The sequence below is a fragment of the Excalfactoria chinensis genome, chromosome 1 (genome assembly GCF_039878825.1).
Source record: "Excalfactoria chinensis isolate bCotChi1 chromosome 1, bCotChi1.hap2, whole genome shotgun sequence".
Lineage (NCBI taxonomy): Eukaryota > Metazoa > Chordata > Aves > Galliformes > Phasianidae > Excalfactoria > Excalfactoria chinensis.
In genome coordinates, this window is record NC_092825.1 from 27,338,711 (window position 1) to 27,359,656 (window position 20,946).

Consider the following 20,946-nt stretch of genomic DNA (forward strand, 5'->3'; position numbering starts at 1 on the left):
ATAGTCCAACAATCTGACTATAGAGATATGACTCACACTCTAAGAGTACTTAAATCCACAACATTCCAGCCAAGAGCAATAGTATTTGGGATTTAGTTTAATTTTTAAATTATATTATTTTTACCTGAAATGTAATATGCTGTCAGTGTAATTTACATTGTCATTCGTTGTTCTTGCTTGTCTTGTTTGATGCTATACATTACTGATTATATTATGCCTGTAATATTCTTGTAGTGTAAGCGGACAGTAAAAAAGTAGAAAGTTTTACAGGTCTGAGGTATTCAAAGGCTTCTATCATGTGTCTAATGTTTAACAAAAGCTTCTCATATGAGGAGTTTACCATATTTACGTAAAGCATATAATTGGCAGTTAAAAATGAAAATAAAATAAAATAAAATAAAATAAAATAAAATAAAATAAAATAAAATAAAATAAAAATGACACTAAAAATGAATGAAAAAGCCTTCAGTGACCACTTAATGCCTACAATAAAGCTGTTCTTAGTCTTGTTGTAGTTAATACATTTTTGATTGGCTAGAACTTTACAGATATCCCTTTGCTACAGCTAGAAACCTGTTTGGCCTTTGGGACATAGATAGACAAAATGTCCTCAAGAACAGAATCTCTCATGATTTCATCCAGTTAACAGCTGGTTGCTTTCAACAAAGAGAGTTTATCTACAACAGTTTGTTAATCAGAATCATATCAAACCAATTCTGACTCAAAGAGTGTAGTTAATGCCAGCTGAATTGTTAAGATCCCCTACTAATTTGAAACTGTTCACAAAGCAGAGGTTACCAGCATTCTGGAGAAGCTTGCAGAGTTGATTGGGCATATATTTCTCATTCATCTCAGGGCAAAGGCTCGCCACTAAGATTTTTTTAAGGTGCTTCTACAGTTCTTTAAAACTACTTTTTACTCAAGGGGAAAAAAATAATAATACATAATATGTGATAAAAATTTTAAGTCTAAGTGCCAGTAAAAGAAGAGCTGGTGAACAAGTAGCTCATGGAGAAGCAGGTGAGATATCTGTGATATAGATATCAGTTCGGATCTCATTATTTTTGAAGCCTATCTTTTTTGATGATGATTTATAAATCTTTTTAATCATAAAAAGAAACAAAAAATGTCATATCTGTGCATCTGGGACTTCTGTCAAGGAAGTTGTATGGTCCAGTTCATTTTTACTAAGAAATATGTAATGAATTTAAGTAAAATTGAGCAATTTCATGAAAAAACAAAAAAACAAAAACAAAAAAAACTGTCAGATTTTCTACATATGGGTAATTGACTTTGTACTTTAGAATAGGTTTGTATTGATGCTTTCCCTCTGTTTTAAGCATTTAAAGGTTCTTTTCCAACTACACTGATGAATGTCACATTATTCTCTGAATCACATTGAATTTAGCCAGAGAATGTTTATGCACGCACGTCTAGATATGCACACACACCATGACTGATTTTTTCTCGTTTCTCTAAAGAGAAATACAAAGGGAATAGATCTATTAAGAGTTTACACACAATATCATGAAATCAATAGCAGAGTGTATTCTACCCTCTAGTGTAGGATAACAATATTAGAGTTCTGAGTAAAATGCTCAGCATCAAAACAGCAAGAAAATAGCCTAATTTGGCTAAATTATCCATTCTCCAGACTTTCAATGACTTAGCTGAGAACAAATTAATCCACTCTGAGAAAAATGGTTATAATACAATCTGACTTAGTTTCTGTTTCTTTACATTTATATACAACTTAGTTAAAATCTTGGACTGCAGGAGTTCCATTCTATTGCTGTTAGATGTCTTTTAGTTCACTTAATATTCAGAGTATGTAGTATCAAAATGTATACATCAATTTTTATAAACTTTATTTATAACAAAGCACGTTAAATTTAATTATTAATTTTGCTTACAGATTCGTTACTGGGCTGCTCATGATAAAGAAGCAGCTGCACAGAGGGTACAAGTAAGCAATCAAGAGTATTCAACCAAACTGGAAAACCTGAAGCCTAATACACGCTACCACATAGATGTTTCTGCCTTTAATAGTGCAGGCTATGGACCTCCCAGTAGAACCATTGACATTATTACCAGGAAAGCACGTAAGTAAATTGAGCAGTATTGAGGTTATTTATAATGTTCTTTACTTCATTATTGCATGTTGTATCAGGTCTATCATTTTTTCAAACTTGGCTTCTCATTTGTGTATCTGGTATTCTCCCTTTATGTAGTGTTAATTCTCTATGAAAAATTCAACCAAGGCTCTCCTTCTTCCCTTTTGTTTCCATGTATCTTACCAAATCCAGAAAGGAGATGCATGTTTTACACTTATAGGTTAATTAAGGGTGGAAAGGACTCAGAAGGCCCTACATCATTCTCAAAGCAAGGTCAGCTGCAGGCTCAGACCAGGATGCTCAAGGATAGGTTTTGTGGGGATGGAGACCCTCCCTGTGAGCCCTGTTCCACTGCCTAACTTTTTCCTAGCATCTAGTGTGAGCCTTTTGTATTCGAATGTGTGTCTTTTGTCACTCATCTCTCCTGCCATGCACCACTTTAGAGAACCTCACTCCATCTCATTGATAAATGCAGACAGGCTGCTCATAATTTGCTCCTAAGAAAGCAGCCTCTTCTTGAGAATGAACAAGCCTGTCTCTCTCACCTTCTTTTCAAAGGGCAGTACTCCAGCTCCTTACAAGGTCAGCAGCCCTGTGTTAGTCTCACTGCACATTATCAGTGCCTTTTTCTGTACTGGGGGACCCAAAGCAGGACATGATGTTCCAGGTCTCTCTGAACATTCTTAGCAGTGTTCAATTAAGAAATATATCTTGAGTATTTAAAACACATTTATGTGCACTAAAAATGTGTACAACTAATTTGAGGATTTCTGTCAGTAAGTAGTGTACTGGGCAACTTGGATCTGCAGGTTTGTGCTGAATTATAATATATTTTATACGCTTATTGTGTGAAATACAATCAAAAGTTTCTGCAACAGGGTGCTCTGATTACTACTGAGTTAAATGCTTTAGAATTGCCTTTAAATGGTTAATTTAATATTACATTTCAATGAATAAATATGACTTAAGCCACATTTCAGGGAGGTACTGACGATATTTGCATGCCAGCAAACACACATGGTCAGCAGCATAGTAAAGGGTAATTTTGGTCACTTCCATTCTGACAGCACAGAAGGGCAAACCCACAAAGCAGCCACTGCAAAGCCATACACAAATTGTCTGGCCAAAGTTGCAGCACTTGGTTCAAGGAAAGAAACTGCTTACCTCTGTGAAGATTGTATTTAATTTCCCTTTTTATGTTTCTACATATCCACAAAAATGTCAGTGAAGTTTTATGAAGTCTCAGTTCTTTGCACATTAATACATATGTTGCTTTTCAGCTCCAAGCCAACGTCCAAGAATCATCAGTTCTGTAAGATCTGGTTCAAGGTACATCATCACCTGGGATCATGTGAAGGCAATGTCAAATGAGTCCGCAGTTGAAGGATACAAAGTATGACCTGTGAAAATAAGTTTTATCTATGTGTATTCTAAATGAGCTGCATTTTATAAACAGGAGGACATTTTGGTACCTAATGGAGCTTAAATATAATTGCATGCTAAAGATGAAGGCTCAGAGATCTCATACACAGGGCAGAGCTGTTGGGCTTAGTCGATATGATGAGAAAATATTGTAGGTAGTGAGCCATTTTATGGTAACATTTAGATCTGCTCTGACTGTAGCAATCTGATATCCAGTATGATTAAATTTAGTCTATAGGCTAAACTGAATATTTTTTGCCACCCTCCGTTCGTATCCTCCGTCGTTCAAACACTCATTCTGAATGTAGAAAATTGAAATTATTCTTCAAAAGGTGGTGTAAATTATACGACAGAGAAAGCAATGAAGAAACATGTTATCTAGATTCACCCTAGATAAAAAGGTAAAAGATGATACCTGCAACTAAGTTTTGAGATATATACAAGCATAAAGCTAATACCTTTTCATTCACTCACTGTACGCATATAACTGTGTGCTTGAGGAAATGTGGCATTTTAATAACAATGTTTGCTCTGACTTTCCTAGGTGCTATATAGACCAGATGGGCAACATGAAGGCAAGTTGTTTTCAACTGGAAAACACACAATAGAGGTCCCAGTCCCCAGTGACGGTGAATATGTTGTTGAGGTCCGAGCACACAGTGAAGGAGGAGATGGAGAAGTAGCTCAAATTAAAATTTCAGGTGAGCAGATAACTTCTTCCTTCCTTCCAACACTCCTTGGAAATTTTGGAGTAAACATTTTCTTCTTGTGCACTCTCCGGAGATGTCCACACCATTCACACCCAAAACTGGAGAGGTAGCTAGCTCTTCAGAAGTGACTGCACTGATAATTAAGGTTTATCTTAGAGTCTTCCTGAAGCTGAAAATGCATGCAAGACACTTCAGTGGCCCAACTCAGTCCTGGAAGCACTATCAGTCTTCCAGTCATCACTGCTTTTACAGGTGCCCTCAGTTATGCTGCCACTTTCAATAGTTTACTGCAAGCTTAACTGCACATGCATGCCTAGGCTCAGGGAATCAACTTGCAGTAATTCTTGTATAGTTCTTGTAGTTCCTTGTATCAGGTACCTCTGCATCTCATTCCATTCTTAACTGCCACAACAAATAGAAAGGCAACTCAGACAAAAGTGGTCCACGAACCAATTTTTAGGTGAGTTCCACTTCCCAGGGTAGAGGAAAAGCTTTTTCATACACATGAAAAAGCAGTGAGAGATGCAAAACGTTCAACTTCAAAGTGGTTTGGATGCTTGGTAAAGAGGATGGCCAGGCTGATTCAACTTATGTTCACTATTTACTCTAAATACAAGGTTAGACATGGAGAGTATATCCTTTCCCTACTAGTTTTGCAATTTAAGCAGCGTCTTAGCACCCTATGTATAAAACAAAAAATATAATGATATCAGGGATTCGGACAATGTTTTTACAAGATTATGATTTAAATGTGCTGTATTATTTTATTTTTTTCTTTAATTAAAAAATGAACTTTGGGGATAGTAAGGTTTAAACACAACACTATTATTGTCACAACACCAATGCAACCATTATTGCATCGTTCAAAAATGCATTGCCTATGCTAACTTGTGAGTGCCTGTTGAAAAGAATGGATCTCTAACCTGCTGTTTTTCGATGACACAGACAGTTTAAATCACCTAATGTGAACTCACTGGTATCACCAGTCTTGCTTGTTTGGATGAAGCATCTAATCCAGGCTTGGTAAAATGGTATCTAGAGGTGGAGAATCATGAGAGTTAATTAATCACCGTCACTGATGACAACTTTTTGTCCTATTTTTATCTGGTTTTGAGATCCACCCATTGCTTTCTTTCATATCTTGTCTAGATTAAAGAATCTTTTTATATCTGTTATTTCCTCCACATTGAGATAGGTATATACAAGGTCTGCTCTGAAAGTAATAGAACTCCTATTTTATAATGTTGGCCTGCAAAGTCAGAGGCAGATGGTGGTGGTATGGCAGTAGAGACTGAACATTCCCACCAATATTCAGTTACGTGTTGCTGCGATGCAACAGATGGTAGCAGAGGGGCAGTCTGACTAAATGGCAACTAACCTGAAAACGAGGATGAAGCAGAGCTTTGTCAATGAATTCCTCCATGCAGAAAAAACGGCACCCACTGACATTCATCGACACTTTCTGAATGTTTCTGGTGACCTAACAGTAGATGTGAGCGCAGTGAAGCAATGAGTGGTGTGTTTCAGCAGTGGCGACAGCAACAGTGGGTCACCTCTGCTGGTACAGATTTTTAGGAGCTCAGTATGCCAGCCCTTGTTCATCACAGATGAAAATGCCTAGGTAATGGAAATGACTATGTTGGAAAAGAGTGTTTTGTATGTGAGAATTTGCTATATCAAATAGCATTACTGTGCTCTTTGTATCTCCTGGAAATAAATAGGAGGCATTACTTTTAGAACAACCAAATCAGTGCTTTGACTTTCTCTGGGATAGCCTTGTCTTCAGATCTTAAAGAATTCTGACAGCTCTTTGTTTCTCTGACTTCTGAGAATTCCCTTAGTGCTACAACTATATGTATTGTCTGAGGAGATGGTTTTGTCTCCCTATATTTACTAGTCCCAGCATTATTTATGTAAAGCTTTCATTAGTCATTTGTTTCTCTGCACTGGACTATAAAGTGGTGTTCAGCTTGTTTTCCAACCACACCCTTAAATCCTTCCCAGAGTCCTAGCTTTCCAGGATGCAGCGTCCCTTCCTGATTTGTGTAGCATTTCCTTAGTGTGTAATTTTATATAAGGCTGTGATTATACACAGTTGGTTCGAATGACCTTAAATTCCCATGCTATCTGGAATGATGATTTTTTCTTGGAAACCTGTAGAGGGGGTTTGGTTTCCTAGAAACAAATGTTTTGGTGGTCAGCTGGCCAGAATGGAATTTATATGTTTAGAGTGATGTAAACAACAGGGAAAGCAAGGCGTAAAGCATCTTATTTAATTTAGAGAGGACAATTGCCTTTAGGCGTCTGATGCCGGAATTTACAAACTAAATTAATTTCTTGTATAAGTACGTGGGGAGAATGAAACAGCAAGCACAGGGACTGAATATAGCCTGCATGCTGACCAGGATGGAACACATCCTAAGCAAACTGGAAGGATGCATGGAAGAGAGAAGAATATCTAAAAATCCTGTGTTTCTTCCAAATGTATGTCTTCATGCTATTCATTGGGTATCACATCCAAAGTAATCTACCTCATATGCCTAAGTTAGGTAACTGTGTTTCCACTATAAACAGTGTTCATTTAGGGTATAATTCAGATATTTAAACATTCAACAGTTTTAGCAATGCTCTTGGCACTAGACATGCCCTAGATTACCAGGGACGTCCATGTAATGCTGGCAGGTATGACAGGTTCTACAGGAGACCTTGCATCTTCTGGATCAGCAACTGGAGACCGGGCAGGACCTTAGAAGCACCATTTGTCCTGTATTTTGGGCATCTGAATTGCACTTTTTTGCAAACCAAAACCATTCCCTTGATTTGTGTGTCTGAAATTGCTGTGCTAGGAAGCCACAGTGTAGTCAGTGTGTTGTAGATATGCAATTCTAAGCACATACTCAATCGAGCACCTAGCTCAGGAGCTCTAGATAGCCCTGAGATCTTAACTTATGTATTAAAACTACAGTACATTTTAGCAAGCAGAAGTTGCATTTGAAAGTCAAATATAAAAGAAGCTAGAATTGTGTGTTATTTCTAGCTTCTTATCTAAAGTACAAACCTTGTTTGTTTCCTTCTTCTCACAGAAAACCCAAGCATAGGCTGAAGAAGGAGGCAAAACATCCCACCTTTGCCCACTTATATCCAGTCACCTTCCTAAGAATGCACTGTTTTAGCCAAATACGATGTAAAGGAAATTTAGCAAGCAGTTTTCATGCACACATTTCTGCTCTGTGAGCATCATGAAATGCCAGTGCTTATCATAAACTAATTCACTGCATATATGCCATGCTGTGTTTTGGCATATTGCTGCAATCTTTAGACTAGTTGTGAACCACTGTATTTTACTCAGCAGTACCTATCATACTGGAGGCTGGTGATACTTTTCAAGCCCACTGTAATAAATACATGAGCTATGCAATTGAAAAATAATTCTTGAGGTAACAAAACTATTTGATGATGGGCACTACTTCTATGGCCAAAGGAGTCCATTCCAGTGGCTAATAGTAGCTTATCTATTTTCTCCGACATACATTAAAGGCTGAAAATTGTGGGTTTTTTTGTCTCTTTTCTGCTTTATGGATTGCAATGCTTTGTCATAATAATAGCATTAATGTAATCAAAGCAGTCTTGCCATCAGTCAGAACTAAAACCATGTGATACTTAGTACTTTTCTCACTTCATTTGTGTAACTGCATTGGCCTCAGTGCAGTTAGTTTATGCCAGAGAAAAGAAAAATAGAAGCGAGCTCTCAAATCTTAAAGTTTCATCCATGAGGGAGGAGGGTAACTTCATATTTAATGAAATGCTGTGAAAAGAAAAATAAAGATAACACTTTCACCTTCAAATATAAAATAAGGTTAATATCTCATTTTAAGTAGTAACACAAAGAATAACTTTAACTTACATACTGCATATGCGTACAGCAAGAAAATGAAACAAAATTATAGCTTTGCTTTCACTGCTAACATATAAATGTGTGTGTGTGTGTGTATTTATGAATTATGTTTGACAGGGCCATGTTTTATGATCCTGAGGGAATATTTACATTGAAGTACACAGCTTTTTCAAAGCAAAATGCAAAACTTTTATTACCTATAGGAGCTCACCAACTCACCAATTATTTTATCTTTTTTTAATGATTATGATTTAAAGGGGATATTAATATACGCTGCTCACATTAGTATCAAATCGGGTGGTCATTCCATTATTATATATTACAATCAAGCTCTCATGATCATAATTTGAGAATGTCTCTGTTGCAAAGTTGGTTGCAGTTATAGGAAAAATAATAGGAGAAAGCAGGTAAAAATCATAATGCATGCTTATGAAATGAGGCCTCTGACTGCCTATACGTTACATGGCAGTCTCTGTTACTGATTTTGGGCTGTATGAGTTTGTGACAAGAATGTAACGAAAAGGTTCTACTAAACTAAAAATACATTTCCAAAAGAACTCCCCTCTAGAACTAGAATTTTTGCAGTGCACTTGGCTGTTGTCTCATGACCTGAAATATAAGTAGAAAATATTCAGAGTACTCTCTAACCTGGTACAAAAATCTGCCTAAAACAACTTATTTGGTTTCCTTTAATTTCTCTTCTTTGAGAACGAAGGATTCACAGTTCCATGTGTGCATTATATTTAGTGCTAGAACAAGCATTTTCTTGAAAAGTCAAATGATCCTTTATTTCAGTTTCTTTCTTTCTCTTGCAGTACTGACTGTGGATATGTTTTCTTATCTGATTATATTTTTAGAATGCACGATCTTGTTGTAATCCTGATGCGGTTTTGGTCATTTATGTTCACTTATGTGGGAAAGGCTGAATACACAGAAAGTGCAAATGCAACAAAATTTCATTTTCAGCTGTAATGCTCATAACTAGGCTGTGAAATGGTGTTTGACAGGCTGTATAAATTGAAATTAGGTGTGCGTGCAGGGATTAAAACACAGAGCAATATAGATGACTCATTATCAGAATAATGCTAACAAGACAGTAGTTACCATACATCAAGAAAAAACAAAAGTGACTTCTGTCTTGTAAAGGACTTTGTAACTTATGCTCGTGTGCTGCTTTCATCTTCAATCTCAGTTGCTACTTGCCTGTCTAAGCTTGAGATGCCTGTCTAAGCTTACTTGTCAATTGTAAGCTTGAGAATTACCTGCAGAGTCCCAGCTGAGAGTTGCTGCATGGTCATGTGAGTGCCTGGAAACACTGTAAGGCTTTTCAGCATTAGCCAAAAAAGAAACGTACCACAACTTGAGACACCTTTTTACATATCAAAGATTATGCCAGCTGTCACTAAGTTTGGAAGAATGCTCTATCTGCCATGTATCTGTCATAGAAATGTATTTTTTAAAATTTTCGTTGGATTTCTGATGGCAAAGCTTCTAAAGATAGCAAAAAGATACTCAAGAAAAATACTGAAAATCATGAAAGCCAAGAGAATGTACTACAGCTATGGGTTGAATTCTTCTGTAAGGGAATCAAGGATCTTCTGCTAGACTAAGGGTGATTAGTAAAGTAGACATTCATAGTAGGGAAAAAGTAACTCGAAAAACAGTCACTTTTCTTCATAATATGTGGATGAAGGTATTCAGTAAAAGCAGGCAGCAAGTTGAAAGCTATCCAAATAATACTCTTTTACGTGGCACAAAATTATACTGTGGAACTTCTCATGCCAAGAGCTGAGGAGGACAGAGTTATAAATACAGACTTGGTCTATCAGTGCTTTATGTAAAACAATGCCCTGTATCCAGCCCTTGACTCAAGAACTACTGATTGACAGATGTGGGGAAGAATATGAGACAAAAAAATGTACTCTGCAGGCAATGAATTTGTTTTTCTTTCCATTTCATCTGTTACAGACCCCTGTTGGAGTCAGTGTCCTGAATGAGGCGAAGGCTTGGGTATCACTCATTTAATCTGACCTCATACTCCCAGCTTTAGGAAAGTGTACTACAAAATGCTTGAATAATATTTAGTTGATAGACAAAAGATTCATTCTTTTGAAATCCTCATATACTCTCTGTACTGTTCTCAGTAGTTTGGATGTTATCCACCAATCAATGACTGACCTCTAAAATGTTTCAGTAGACAAAGAAAAATAAATTGTGGCTTGCTATTCAGTTAAAAATACCCTTCTCAAAAAACTGGCAAGCTTTTGATAGCCACTGTTTCAATAGGACCATCAATTCATCAGTGAAGCAAAATGCTTGATATTATACTCACTTCAACATTAGAAGAAAATGGAAGGAATATTTATGTTCATTATGTATTTTAACTCACTCTTCTTTAAATGGAGCAGCGTAACAAACAGAACACTGCAGAAAAAACCACGTAGCCCATAGACTGAATGCCAAGATGCATATTTTGGATTAATATAGTAATTCCTTTGATGCATGATGATTTAATTTAATACAAATGCATATTCTAATTTCACCTCTTGGTAGGACATTTAACTACTGAACTATATACAGCATTTTTAATTGCCTTCAGAAATCAAAGGTAGGCAAGTGATCTTTAGAGCAGTTTAAAGTAATACTTGAAGAACTCATTATTTTTTCCCCTTAATAATCTAGACAGGATTGCAAAGGTGATCACAGGGATAAAGGAATGAAGAAGGGAATCGTTTCTAGCTGTGACAATTCTTGCATGTTTTAATTTTTAATAGTAGCAATAGAATTGCATTATTCAAATTATTTTTAAGTTCAGTGATTAACAAATTATCTTACTTCTCAGGGGTGCCTTGAAGTGGTGACATACTCATAACTCTCAGTTGTATGTACCTGGCCTAAACAAACTACTTTTCTTCTCCTTTAGTGAGGAGAGTGATTCAGAATTCCTAGGCTAGACATCTGCTGTATCATAGCTTTACTCTGACAAAAGCCATTGGTGATTTTCTGGTTACTTTAGTTATTGCAGGTATAAAGCACAGATAAAATCACTTATTTGCCAAGTCAGAATTATCTTTTAAGTGGCAGTGACCACATGGGAAACATTGGTGTATGTTTGCTTTCTTTATGTAGATCTGTTAATAGTACATCTTATTACATACTGAAATGCTCCATGCCCTTTTCAGGATACTTCAAGGACTTAAATGTCAGAGTGCTCTTGCCTTTAAATGTGAGTGCCATATATTTTACTATCACCATATTCCAAAATCTTTTCATAGAAGCAATAGGTGGAGAGGTGAAGATAGGTTTGTCCTAGAAATAAGCTTTGTGATACCAAGGTTCTTGTTTGTCTTCTGTTCCTGTTCAGCAGTTATATTGAGCCAGTGGGGAAGGGAAGGAGGAATGTTAATGCTGTCAAAGTAGGAAATTTCAAAGGGATCTTTCATATAAGTTCAAATGAGTTGTTCAGAGTATCGAATTTGGTGCTTGTGGCTTTTTTCTATAGAGTTGTTGAAGTAAGGACTTTTATCATTTGAGAAATTCTGAAAGAAGGCCAATAATTTTTTTTTCTCGAGCAGCATGAAAATTTGCTTCACCTGTGAACTTTTGGTTCTTTGATTTTAGAGACCAGATTCATCACTGAAGTTTGAATCAAAGAGACATTATTCTTATAGTTCGTATAAGTCTCAATGACTAGTATCTTATAAATTCTGAACTAGCTGCAGCAATATCCTCTACTCTTGCACTGCTAGGCTATCATGGGGCCCTAAGAAGATACCTCTGTAAAACTGTGTATGTGAAAGTGTAAGTATTAATCAACATAAATATCTTTCCAGATCTGCACTATCTTTTTGGTCTTTAAATGATGCACACTGAGAAGAAATAGCTGTGACTATGCATTTCATTTTTCTCATAGTATGTAATGTTCTACCAGTGTGCATTCCAAAAACTGGATCAGAAAAAGGCAATTTGGAGCCACAGTGAGTCAATTAAGGCATATCTCAGAAGACATGAAGGCTAGGGTGTCCCACGTAGTACTATGTGATAACCTAGTACCCAGTCAGAAGAACCAGAAAAGTGGCTGTAAATTCTTCTCAGAGTTATGATTAAGTTTTCTTTTCTGACCTCTTTTTTGGTGCTTTTTTTTGTTGTTTTTTTTTTCCCTCCTGAAGTATTAGGCCTTTTTTGGTTAAAAACCTGTCAGTGAGACTCCCAGCGAACAGTGAACACCTCTTCTTAGCAGAACACGTGATTCAGCCTTGCTTGGTCTGGCAGTAGTTCTTGAGCTTCTTGTGAGCCAGTTTGTCAGGTGTGATTGCTCACCACTGAAGAGTGAGCAGATGCTGAAAGATATAACAAGCCTTTGCCTGAATATCACAAAATGGTGTGAGGTACAAATCTGGGTCACAGACAGACCTCCACAGATTGTTCTTGCTCTTATTTGTTAAGTATATCACTTAAAAAGTACATTTTAAAAATACTCTATGTGGTCTTCTACTTAACTATCCATGCAAGATAATCTCTAATCTGTAAAGGGGAAGAAGATTCTGAGAAATAATATTCACATTTATTGACGTTTAGTAATAGTCTGCCAACAGAATATTATCTCATTTTTCTCAGTCTAAGGCATCTTGTTATTTTGGCAGCAGGGCCAGAGTCAATAGAAAGGTAGCCCATGCAGCTTCCGGCAAGCCAGGTGCTGTTGCCAGAGCTATACAAAAAGCTTGTTTGGCTCTGCTATGGATTCTGAAGTAGGAGAAGACAGACTAACAGTGGGTGAATAAACCACTCAGACCTTCAGTAGCCTTTGAACATGTTTTAATGCTGTCTCTCTTGTTCTTGTATTAGGTTTAAAAACGTTCTAAAGCAATGCAGTAAGCATTAGCACAACACTAAGCACAGGGAAATGCACAGACAGCATTACTGCCATCACATGTCTACTGTGATGCAAAACTAATTCACAGAATTACTCTATAGAGCCTTTCTTGAAATGTTCATGGCAAAGACAGGAAGAAAATTTCTTCATACCTATACAAAAGTAATCCTAGACAATGGAAATTGGACGTATGACTTAGCAATGTTGTCACCAATGCAAAATAAACATATTTTAGTTAGTTCAATTATTTTCCATTTACTATGAATAGGAATAGCAGTATTAAAACCATGTCTGCTGATATTTCCCATTTCTTCTTGCAGTAGCCTTTCTTGAAGATGCTATTTCCAGCTGGGACAAGTAATATGTCTTTTCAGAAGCCAGTTCACAGAATGACAAACCAACCCACTTATTTTATGCAGCGTAGTTTAATCTAAAAAAAAAAAAAAATCTATTTATTACCTCCCTTCCCACTTTTCTGTTCTGAATAAATATGCACCCAAAGCAGATATTGATGAAGCCTTGGATATGCTAAAGAAACTAAGGAACAGTATTCAGAGGATCTGAGGATGCAAAAATACCTTTACCTTTCCCAGCTGGCTCATTTATTTCCCACAGAACTGAACGTGCAAGCAAGAAGATACACAATTTGAGAAGACTTTACATTTACCTTTCATAAAGTAAAAAGGAGAAGTATAGAAACAGGCAGCCCTGATGGAAATTGCTTGGTGGGCACTGGACTAAAAGGAGAATATTGTTTACAGGAAAGTGGATAGGAGTTTTTGGGTTTATTTATTTATTTTTTTTAATAAATCCATTTTTCAAAATAGATGCAAAGGCATGTTCATCTATTAAATAACAAGAGTAAATCTTTGTTGTACTACAAACTTAAATTATTATTCATATAAAATCTCAATTCTGATAAGGAAATATTCTGTTTCCCTTCCTTACTTGTAATAAATTTATGATAGGTTTTATCAGGAAAAATGTGTTGCATCTGTTGTGTCATTCAGACGGTCAGACTGCGTCTACCTGATTGATTTGTACAGTGCAGTAGATGGTGGATGTGTAGAGAAATACAGTCAGCATTGAGGATGCAGCTCCACAGTGTATGCCGAGGTCAGGTTTTGCTTTGCATTCTGTCTCTTTTGTTCCTTCACAGCGTGTCCAAGTCAGCTCCACAGTGATAAATAAAGCCCAATAAATGGGACAGCTGAGATACTTCAGATCACACTCCTCAAACTAGAACATTCATGTAGATATTCCCCGTGATGTTCAGTTCCCAGGAACTAAGAAAACTGATGTAATTTAATACAGATTAATTCTTCAACAATATTTCTTGATAACGCAGAGAAGGAGTTTTGCTACAACAGGATCAGTTCATGATCAGCCAAGAAACAGCTTGAAGTTTGTGTATGTTGGCAGAGCAGATGCTTTCTCACTGAGAAAGAGAAGTTATTTACATATGACAGCTTCACAAATGACCAGGAACTAATTTCCTGTTTCACAGACCTGATGAAAGTAAGATTTCTAAATAGTCTTCTACTTTATTTATTTATTTATTTTGTAACCAATATGGAAATGATAGTAATGTTGGGAAAAGGGCCAGAAATGTCTTAAAGATAAGTAACATTTAAAGAAAACGATGACATATTTTTAATAAAAAGTCAATGCTTAGTTTTGGGAAATATATAGAAGTCTAAATGGTTTTAACTTCTTTCATTTGGACCTTTAGTTCATTTCATTTCTTTTGAATATAATTGGAAAACATGTTGCATAGTGTTCAAGGTGACAGAAAATTTGGAATCTCCATTCAGAAATATTAAAAAAATTACTCTAGATTTTAGATGATTGAATTGGAAATAAAGAATATAAAGCACAAATAGAGAACTGAGGGTTAGTGGGACTTTACCAGGAGATCCTGTGGTATGTAAAGGTCTTGCTGAACCTGTCCAGCAGTTGTTCCCTTCATTTACTCAGGTAAGCAGCTGTTCATGAGATGGTTATCCCAAAAGGCTACTGAGCAAAGAAGGAAAGAAAGAGATACAATAACTGCATGCATGAAATACAAATTGTATTCACTAAGGCATACATTTCTGTAGATAGTTTAGTCATTGGCTTTAAAATACCAATAATAGGAACCCTGCAGAAGACAGTAGTAAGGCCTTCATGTGAATATAGGAAACAAGATTTCATGACTTCTATTGTTTGACACTATTGGGGAAAAAAAAAGAATTTATGGCGTGTATTTCATGTTTATCTGAAAGAAATGAGGCATTTTGATCTGCTGTCCACAGATAATGGGTTGGAGTGGTAATTAGGTAATGTGACAGTGATTTGGTTTTGGCCTCAACTTTCATGACTGTATCTTGCAATGGCATGCGTGCTGGACACATAACATGCTGATTGGGAGAACAGAACAAATGTTGTAGCACTGAGGAGAGAATGAAGCTTTGTATTGCTAACTTGTTCATGCCTGACTACACTTCAAGAGGAGTTTAATAACCCTTCTTTTTTCATTTAAATCCACTTGTTTATCTCTTCACGTTCACTAAGTCTTTATCTGGCATTTCTCTAGCTTTTGAGACATTGTTAAATCTGACAGATCACAACTGCGGTACTCTACTGCACAGAACTAATTGTGATCATTACTTGGGCACAGTGTACACTGATTTCTGTTCATGAGCTACTGGAGAGTACAGACCATCATGCAGTGGTGAATGGTAATTCAAGTAAAATATGATTCCTGACGTGGGTTGGTAATATAATACACAAAATACATATATATGAAAAGAGAAGATGAACTTAATGTGGAATTATCTACATAATGTTCTGTTAATGTGCTATCTGATGGCAGGATTTACTTTATTGCTGGGTAGTTATAAATATGGCTGCATTGGTGCTTAAATCTTGTAAGGAATAACCATAATAGGGTGACCTGGTAACCCATAATTCTGAAGTCAGTAAGTGCATCTCAGGGCAAGATTGATTATTTCTTTCTCTTTGTAGAATAGTTTCATGCAAATATAAATTTCCTTTTATTTTCTCATCATTTTTTCTTCATGTTTTCTTTAATCAGAAGCATTCAAAATACAACTTCAATTGTGTGCAACCACATTTTCCTATTCTGACAAAGGCAGAATATGTTTTTGTGGATATTGTTAAACACAGAATATAGAATTTGTGTTCTATGGCCATTATCAGTCATTAAAAGCTACTGCTTTGATATTTGAGACTACACAAAATGAATAATGTGCCATATATATCACTAAAAAGTATAGATAAATACACTCCCATACTTTTCACAGTGGTCAGAATGCACAGTTGTTATGTATGAGAATATATCTGAACATACATTTGTATACATCCTAAGTGTAAATCTCCTCCATTTCTGGGTACTTTGAAGCAATCTTTCAATATTTTCCTTAATTTTACTTTTTATTCTGCTGTACTTTGTACAGCTGAATTGAAGCAATGAAAAAGGATTGGTAGGTCTCTTGTCTTGGTTTTCCAAGTGCTTGTATGTCATAAAGAAGTTCAGAAGAAATGTTGACTTCAGAAAAGATCTCCACTGTGCTAAGGGAAAGGGGAGAAGTGGGAGCAAAGAGTTTTGAGTGGGTCAGAAGTAAGAGAAAGCAGCAGATGGAATTTAATACGGGGGACAGAGAAGAGAGTGGAGCAGCAGAAACATCTTCATTTGAGAGAGGAGCAGACCAAGAGGAATGGGGTTATAGACATAGAAAGAGGGAGCAGAATAAGAGGAACATGGCTGAAGTTGAAAAGCAATTCTGTGGGGAAGGCCCTAAAATTCTGATTTCATGGCAGATGCTGTGAACTTTCTCCCTGGATGGACAGTAGAATAACCAGGATGATGTGAAAATTCCTGCTTCCTCCTCCTGTGACAGAAGCAGGAAGGGAAATAGTTGGCTCCATCTCAGAGACAATTTTCTGAATAGATCTCTGATAGGATCTGCATAGATCCTCCTCCTTGGGTCAGGAGACACTGCCATGTAGATCTGCCCTTCTAATAGCACCCAAAATTCACTGCTTAAGGCCTCTTGTAAAAAAGCCAAGCCTTCTGTTTGCTATAGGCTCATGATCCTGTTTCTGTTAAATGATTTGCTACGTGACAAGCTCTAGGAACACAGATCCTCACTTTAAACCATCATGGGTTTTTTTTACACTCACTATCATGCTCCAATGACTTTTAATTAGTAAAGCCCTTTATTAACAGAATATTCAAGAACAAAGATACAGAAACTTCTCAGGCTGACTCACAAAACCTGCAGATCTGTCTTTCTAGAAAGATCCTTGTGACTTGCACAGACACAGATGTGTAAATGCCACACTGCTAGAAGCCAGACATCTGGACTTTGTAATCAAGCAGGTAAACAAATGGACCAGGCTCTTCGACATCTTTCAGATTATTGCTGATCATAATAACATTAACTTTTCCAAAGGTGTCTCTTTGCTTTGTCACATTTCAAAGACTCCATTAATTTTGTTTTCACATGCTTAAATATTTATTTTGACCTTTTGCCTCCTGCTATAACCTCCTGGCTTGTTGGACCATCCAAATCAAAATACACTGATGTGTTCTGAATGGCCTTGCTGCTTGTATAAACACACTGCATAAACAACTCTTGCAGAACAAAAGACCAAGTCCTCTGCTGTGCTGTAGAAAGTCTCTTTGTCCGTTTCAGATTATCCATACAGGTAGGAGCCGTGTTGAGATATGCCAGCTGGTTTTCCGGTCTTCTTACCCTGCATTCTTGCTCACATCCAGCTTTGTTTCCCTACACTGAGTAATGTTAAAGAAAAATCAACACCATGTTGTTATCTGTTTGCTGTGCAGGTGCCACTACTGGAGTACCAACTCTGCTCCTGGGCCTGGTGCTGCCTGCCCTCGGTGTCCTTGCCTACTCGGGATTCTGAATGTAGCTGGATTTTCCTTGTCCTCACCCGAACACAAGGGACTCCCTTTGAAGAGGAGGACTGCAACTCTTGATTCCTGTGGCACCATCCTAAGCCAAATAAATTACACTTTAAAATAAATTACCCTACCAATTTCCTATGAACTTTAAAAGGACTGAGGCATCCAGGAACTCCTTCATTAAGTAAATCAACTTTTGAAAGGATAAGAAATATTTTTAACTTGTTCCAATATGCCTTATAAAAACACTTATGCTGATCTGTGACAGTTGCATGATTCGGTCCAATGGGGCAAGTTACAGTGTTAAAACCCAATAACATAGGCTGTACAGTGAAAGTAAAATCACCATACGTAGGTGCTTTAACTTGAATAACAAATTGTGAAATATAATAGAGATTGAAATGTTGATTGTATGTGATAAATGTAAGAGTACTACGTCTGTCTGTACTATCCTATATGTTTTGTGTACTGCATATTTTTGAATGGCCCCATCATCATTCATTGGGATTACTGGTTTTTTGAGAGACAGTCAAAGCAAAAACATTTTGTTTATTTTCACAGCTATATTTCTTGAGGCTATTGGATACAATCGGAAGGACTTGAAATAAATGTCAGTGGCAAGAAAAATGTTGTTTTAAGTATGTTCAGAATACCTGAGACATTCATAGTATGCTCAGCATAAAGGAGTTTACCTGTACTTCACTGCCACCGGATTTAATGTATTTTTTTCTTAAAACAGTTCTGTTGAAAATTCGGTTATGGTCACTGTTGATGATTTTAGGAGTGAAATGTCTGCTTTCAGGGAAGCAGCACAATATATCGGTTTTGATTTAGTATTATTACTGTTATTATTAAGGTAGCAATATAACGCATAGAAGACTGAAGATACAGTCCAAATTAAGATCAGCTAAATGGACCATGAAATGGTAGGAAACTTATGTTATTTTTTACAGTAAAAAGATTTAAAATATATTAAAAAAAAAGAAATAGATATACGGTAAATGACAAAAGCAGAGTAGCACAGTTAAAAAATTATTATATTTACATTTCTATGCTGCAGATGCCAGGTGTTACCTTCTTGTGGTGAAGCGTACATTTGGGAGAATTATATGCTTTTTCAAGGATTTGATATTATTCTAATATTCATAGTGTTGTAAATAAGAGTTTTAAAGTTCTGGGACTGTTTCCCTATTTGACAGAGTACTGAATGATCCAACTGTGTGTTAAAACATAACAAGTCAGATCCCAAATGTCAGTTGAAACTAAATGTTTGCTATGGCCTTTGCAGAATGGGAATTCTATTTGAGATAGAGAATGTTTTTGTTCTGACTGTGTCCAGAGTGTTTTGGTGGGGGGGGGGGGGGGGGGGGTTGGAGTGTGTTTTATTTTTTTAAGTTTTTAAAGAAATACACATTCTTTATGTTTTCCATGGTATGCTGGGAATTAGTTTGAGTATGAATGTTGAAGAAACACAGTGATATTGAATCAGATGGCTCGAGTAATAGTGCAATGTCTGATGCTTCAAGAATTATAAGCTTTGAATCATATTTTATTAGCACAACCTTGCTAGCTACTTAGAAATAGATTTTATCTTTTTAGAACTGATACTGTAGAGGTCCATAACAATATTTACATGGAGCAAGAATAGGCCTATTAATGATTTTCACCTCCTTCTTTAATTTGTATAATTTTGTACTATATATTTACATGTACAAGTGTAGAGTCTTCATCAAGGAATATCAACAAAACTGTTTTAGTTTAATTTTAACTATTTGTTACAAGATGAAAATTTTTTAAATAGGTGAAAGTGATAACTTCCCTATAGAGGAATGTCAAGGTGTCAAGCACTACTCCGTTTCGTAAACTGTATAATTATTTGAAAGAGCAATGATCTGTCTTCATACCTGAGAAACTAATACGCTGTAAGCCTTCTGTACAAAAAAAAAAAAGAAATGTGTTTTATTGTATTTCATTTGGTTTCGTTCTTTTGCAGTATGACTCATTTTTATATAATCTACAGCCACAACTAAAACTTTTGCCAAATGCATGATTGCCTTTTACTTTTCTAACATGTGGTGTAAAAAGCAAAACTGGTTAGTTTTTGCATGAAAATGACCTGGGAGGGACAGCCGCTTCCTTTTTTAAATCAGCAGCACAGATGAGGTAGGTCTCACGTACTGATCTGATAGTTCAGAGTTTTTCATTGTTTCACATAAATGTATAAATCCAACTGGGACCTGCAGTTTCAAATTGCTGTAAAGAAAAACTAACCAATGTATCATCCGCTTTAAAACGCAAGGTTCTTAATTAAAGTTTATATAGATAGACAGACATATTTGTTGTTTCTTTATATTTCAGGAAACTTGATATTACTATTATTTGATACTGATGAATATTGAACTGGTTTTTTAGTTACTTTTTATCTTTTTTTTTTTTTCTTTTTCTTTTTTTTTCAAATGAATAGAGCAGGACCATGCTTTGTCCTTTTTATGAATGAAAAGTAAATTAAAGTTAAATAAATGTTACTCAAGGAATAATAACTGTCTTTTGAATTAGAGCTTTCTGCTTTCACAGTAATGATGCGGTCCTCTGTAGCAGTGGTTAGAATGAAAGCCTGTGTATCCCTGCCCTGCGTTGTTATGAACTTAGCAGGACTAAAAGAGCTTCAAAACCATGGCAGGTGGCCGTTTCACTTTGATTATGGGTGCCATAGTTTGAAAGATCTTCGTGATGTCAATGGCTGAGAGCTTGTCAGAGTTTCTGGGAGGAAGAGTTAACCAAGCATTAAACTTTGTACTGCTTCATACGTGGTATGATCACAATTTCAAGGGCTTACTTACATCAAAAATAACTTAGAGGCTGCTGTCCTTTTGGGGGTCACTTTTAGACTCCCAGCTGCACCAAATGTAGCATGAAAGAAGTTTATCTGTTGGTGAAGCTCACGATCATATTTCAGAACTTGGTTTCATTTATCTATCTTCAGATATCCCGAAAGAGAAGAG

General features: G+C 36.3%; 1 protein-coding gene across 7 annotated transcripts in view; it reads left to right on the forward strand.

The window, feature by feature from the left end:
• CNTN1 (contactin 1) overlaps positions 1-20,275 on the forward strand; it is a 228,759-nt gene extending 208,484 nt beyond the window's left edge. For all 7 annotated transcript variants that reach the window (XM_072361291.1, XM_072361338.1, XM_072361299.1 and 4 more), the window contains 4 exons: positions 1,916-2,102; positions 3,395-3,507; positions 4,081-4,237; positions 17,867-20,275. In XM_072361291.1, the coding sequence (XP_072217392.1) occupies positions 1,916-2,102; positions 3,395-3,507; positions 4,081-4,237; positions 17,867-17,946 (537 nt within the window). In that variant the 3' untranslated portion in view covers positions 17,947-20,275. The remainder of the gene's footprint in view (positions 1-1,915; positions 2,103-3,394; positions 3,508-4,080; positions 4,238-17,866) is intronic.
• Positions 20,276-20,946: the final 671 nt, after the last annotated feature.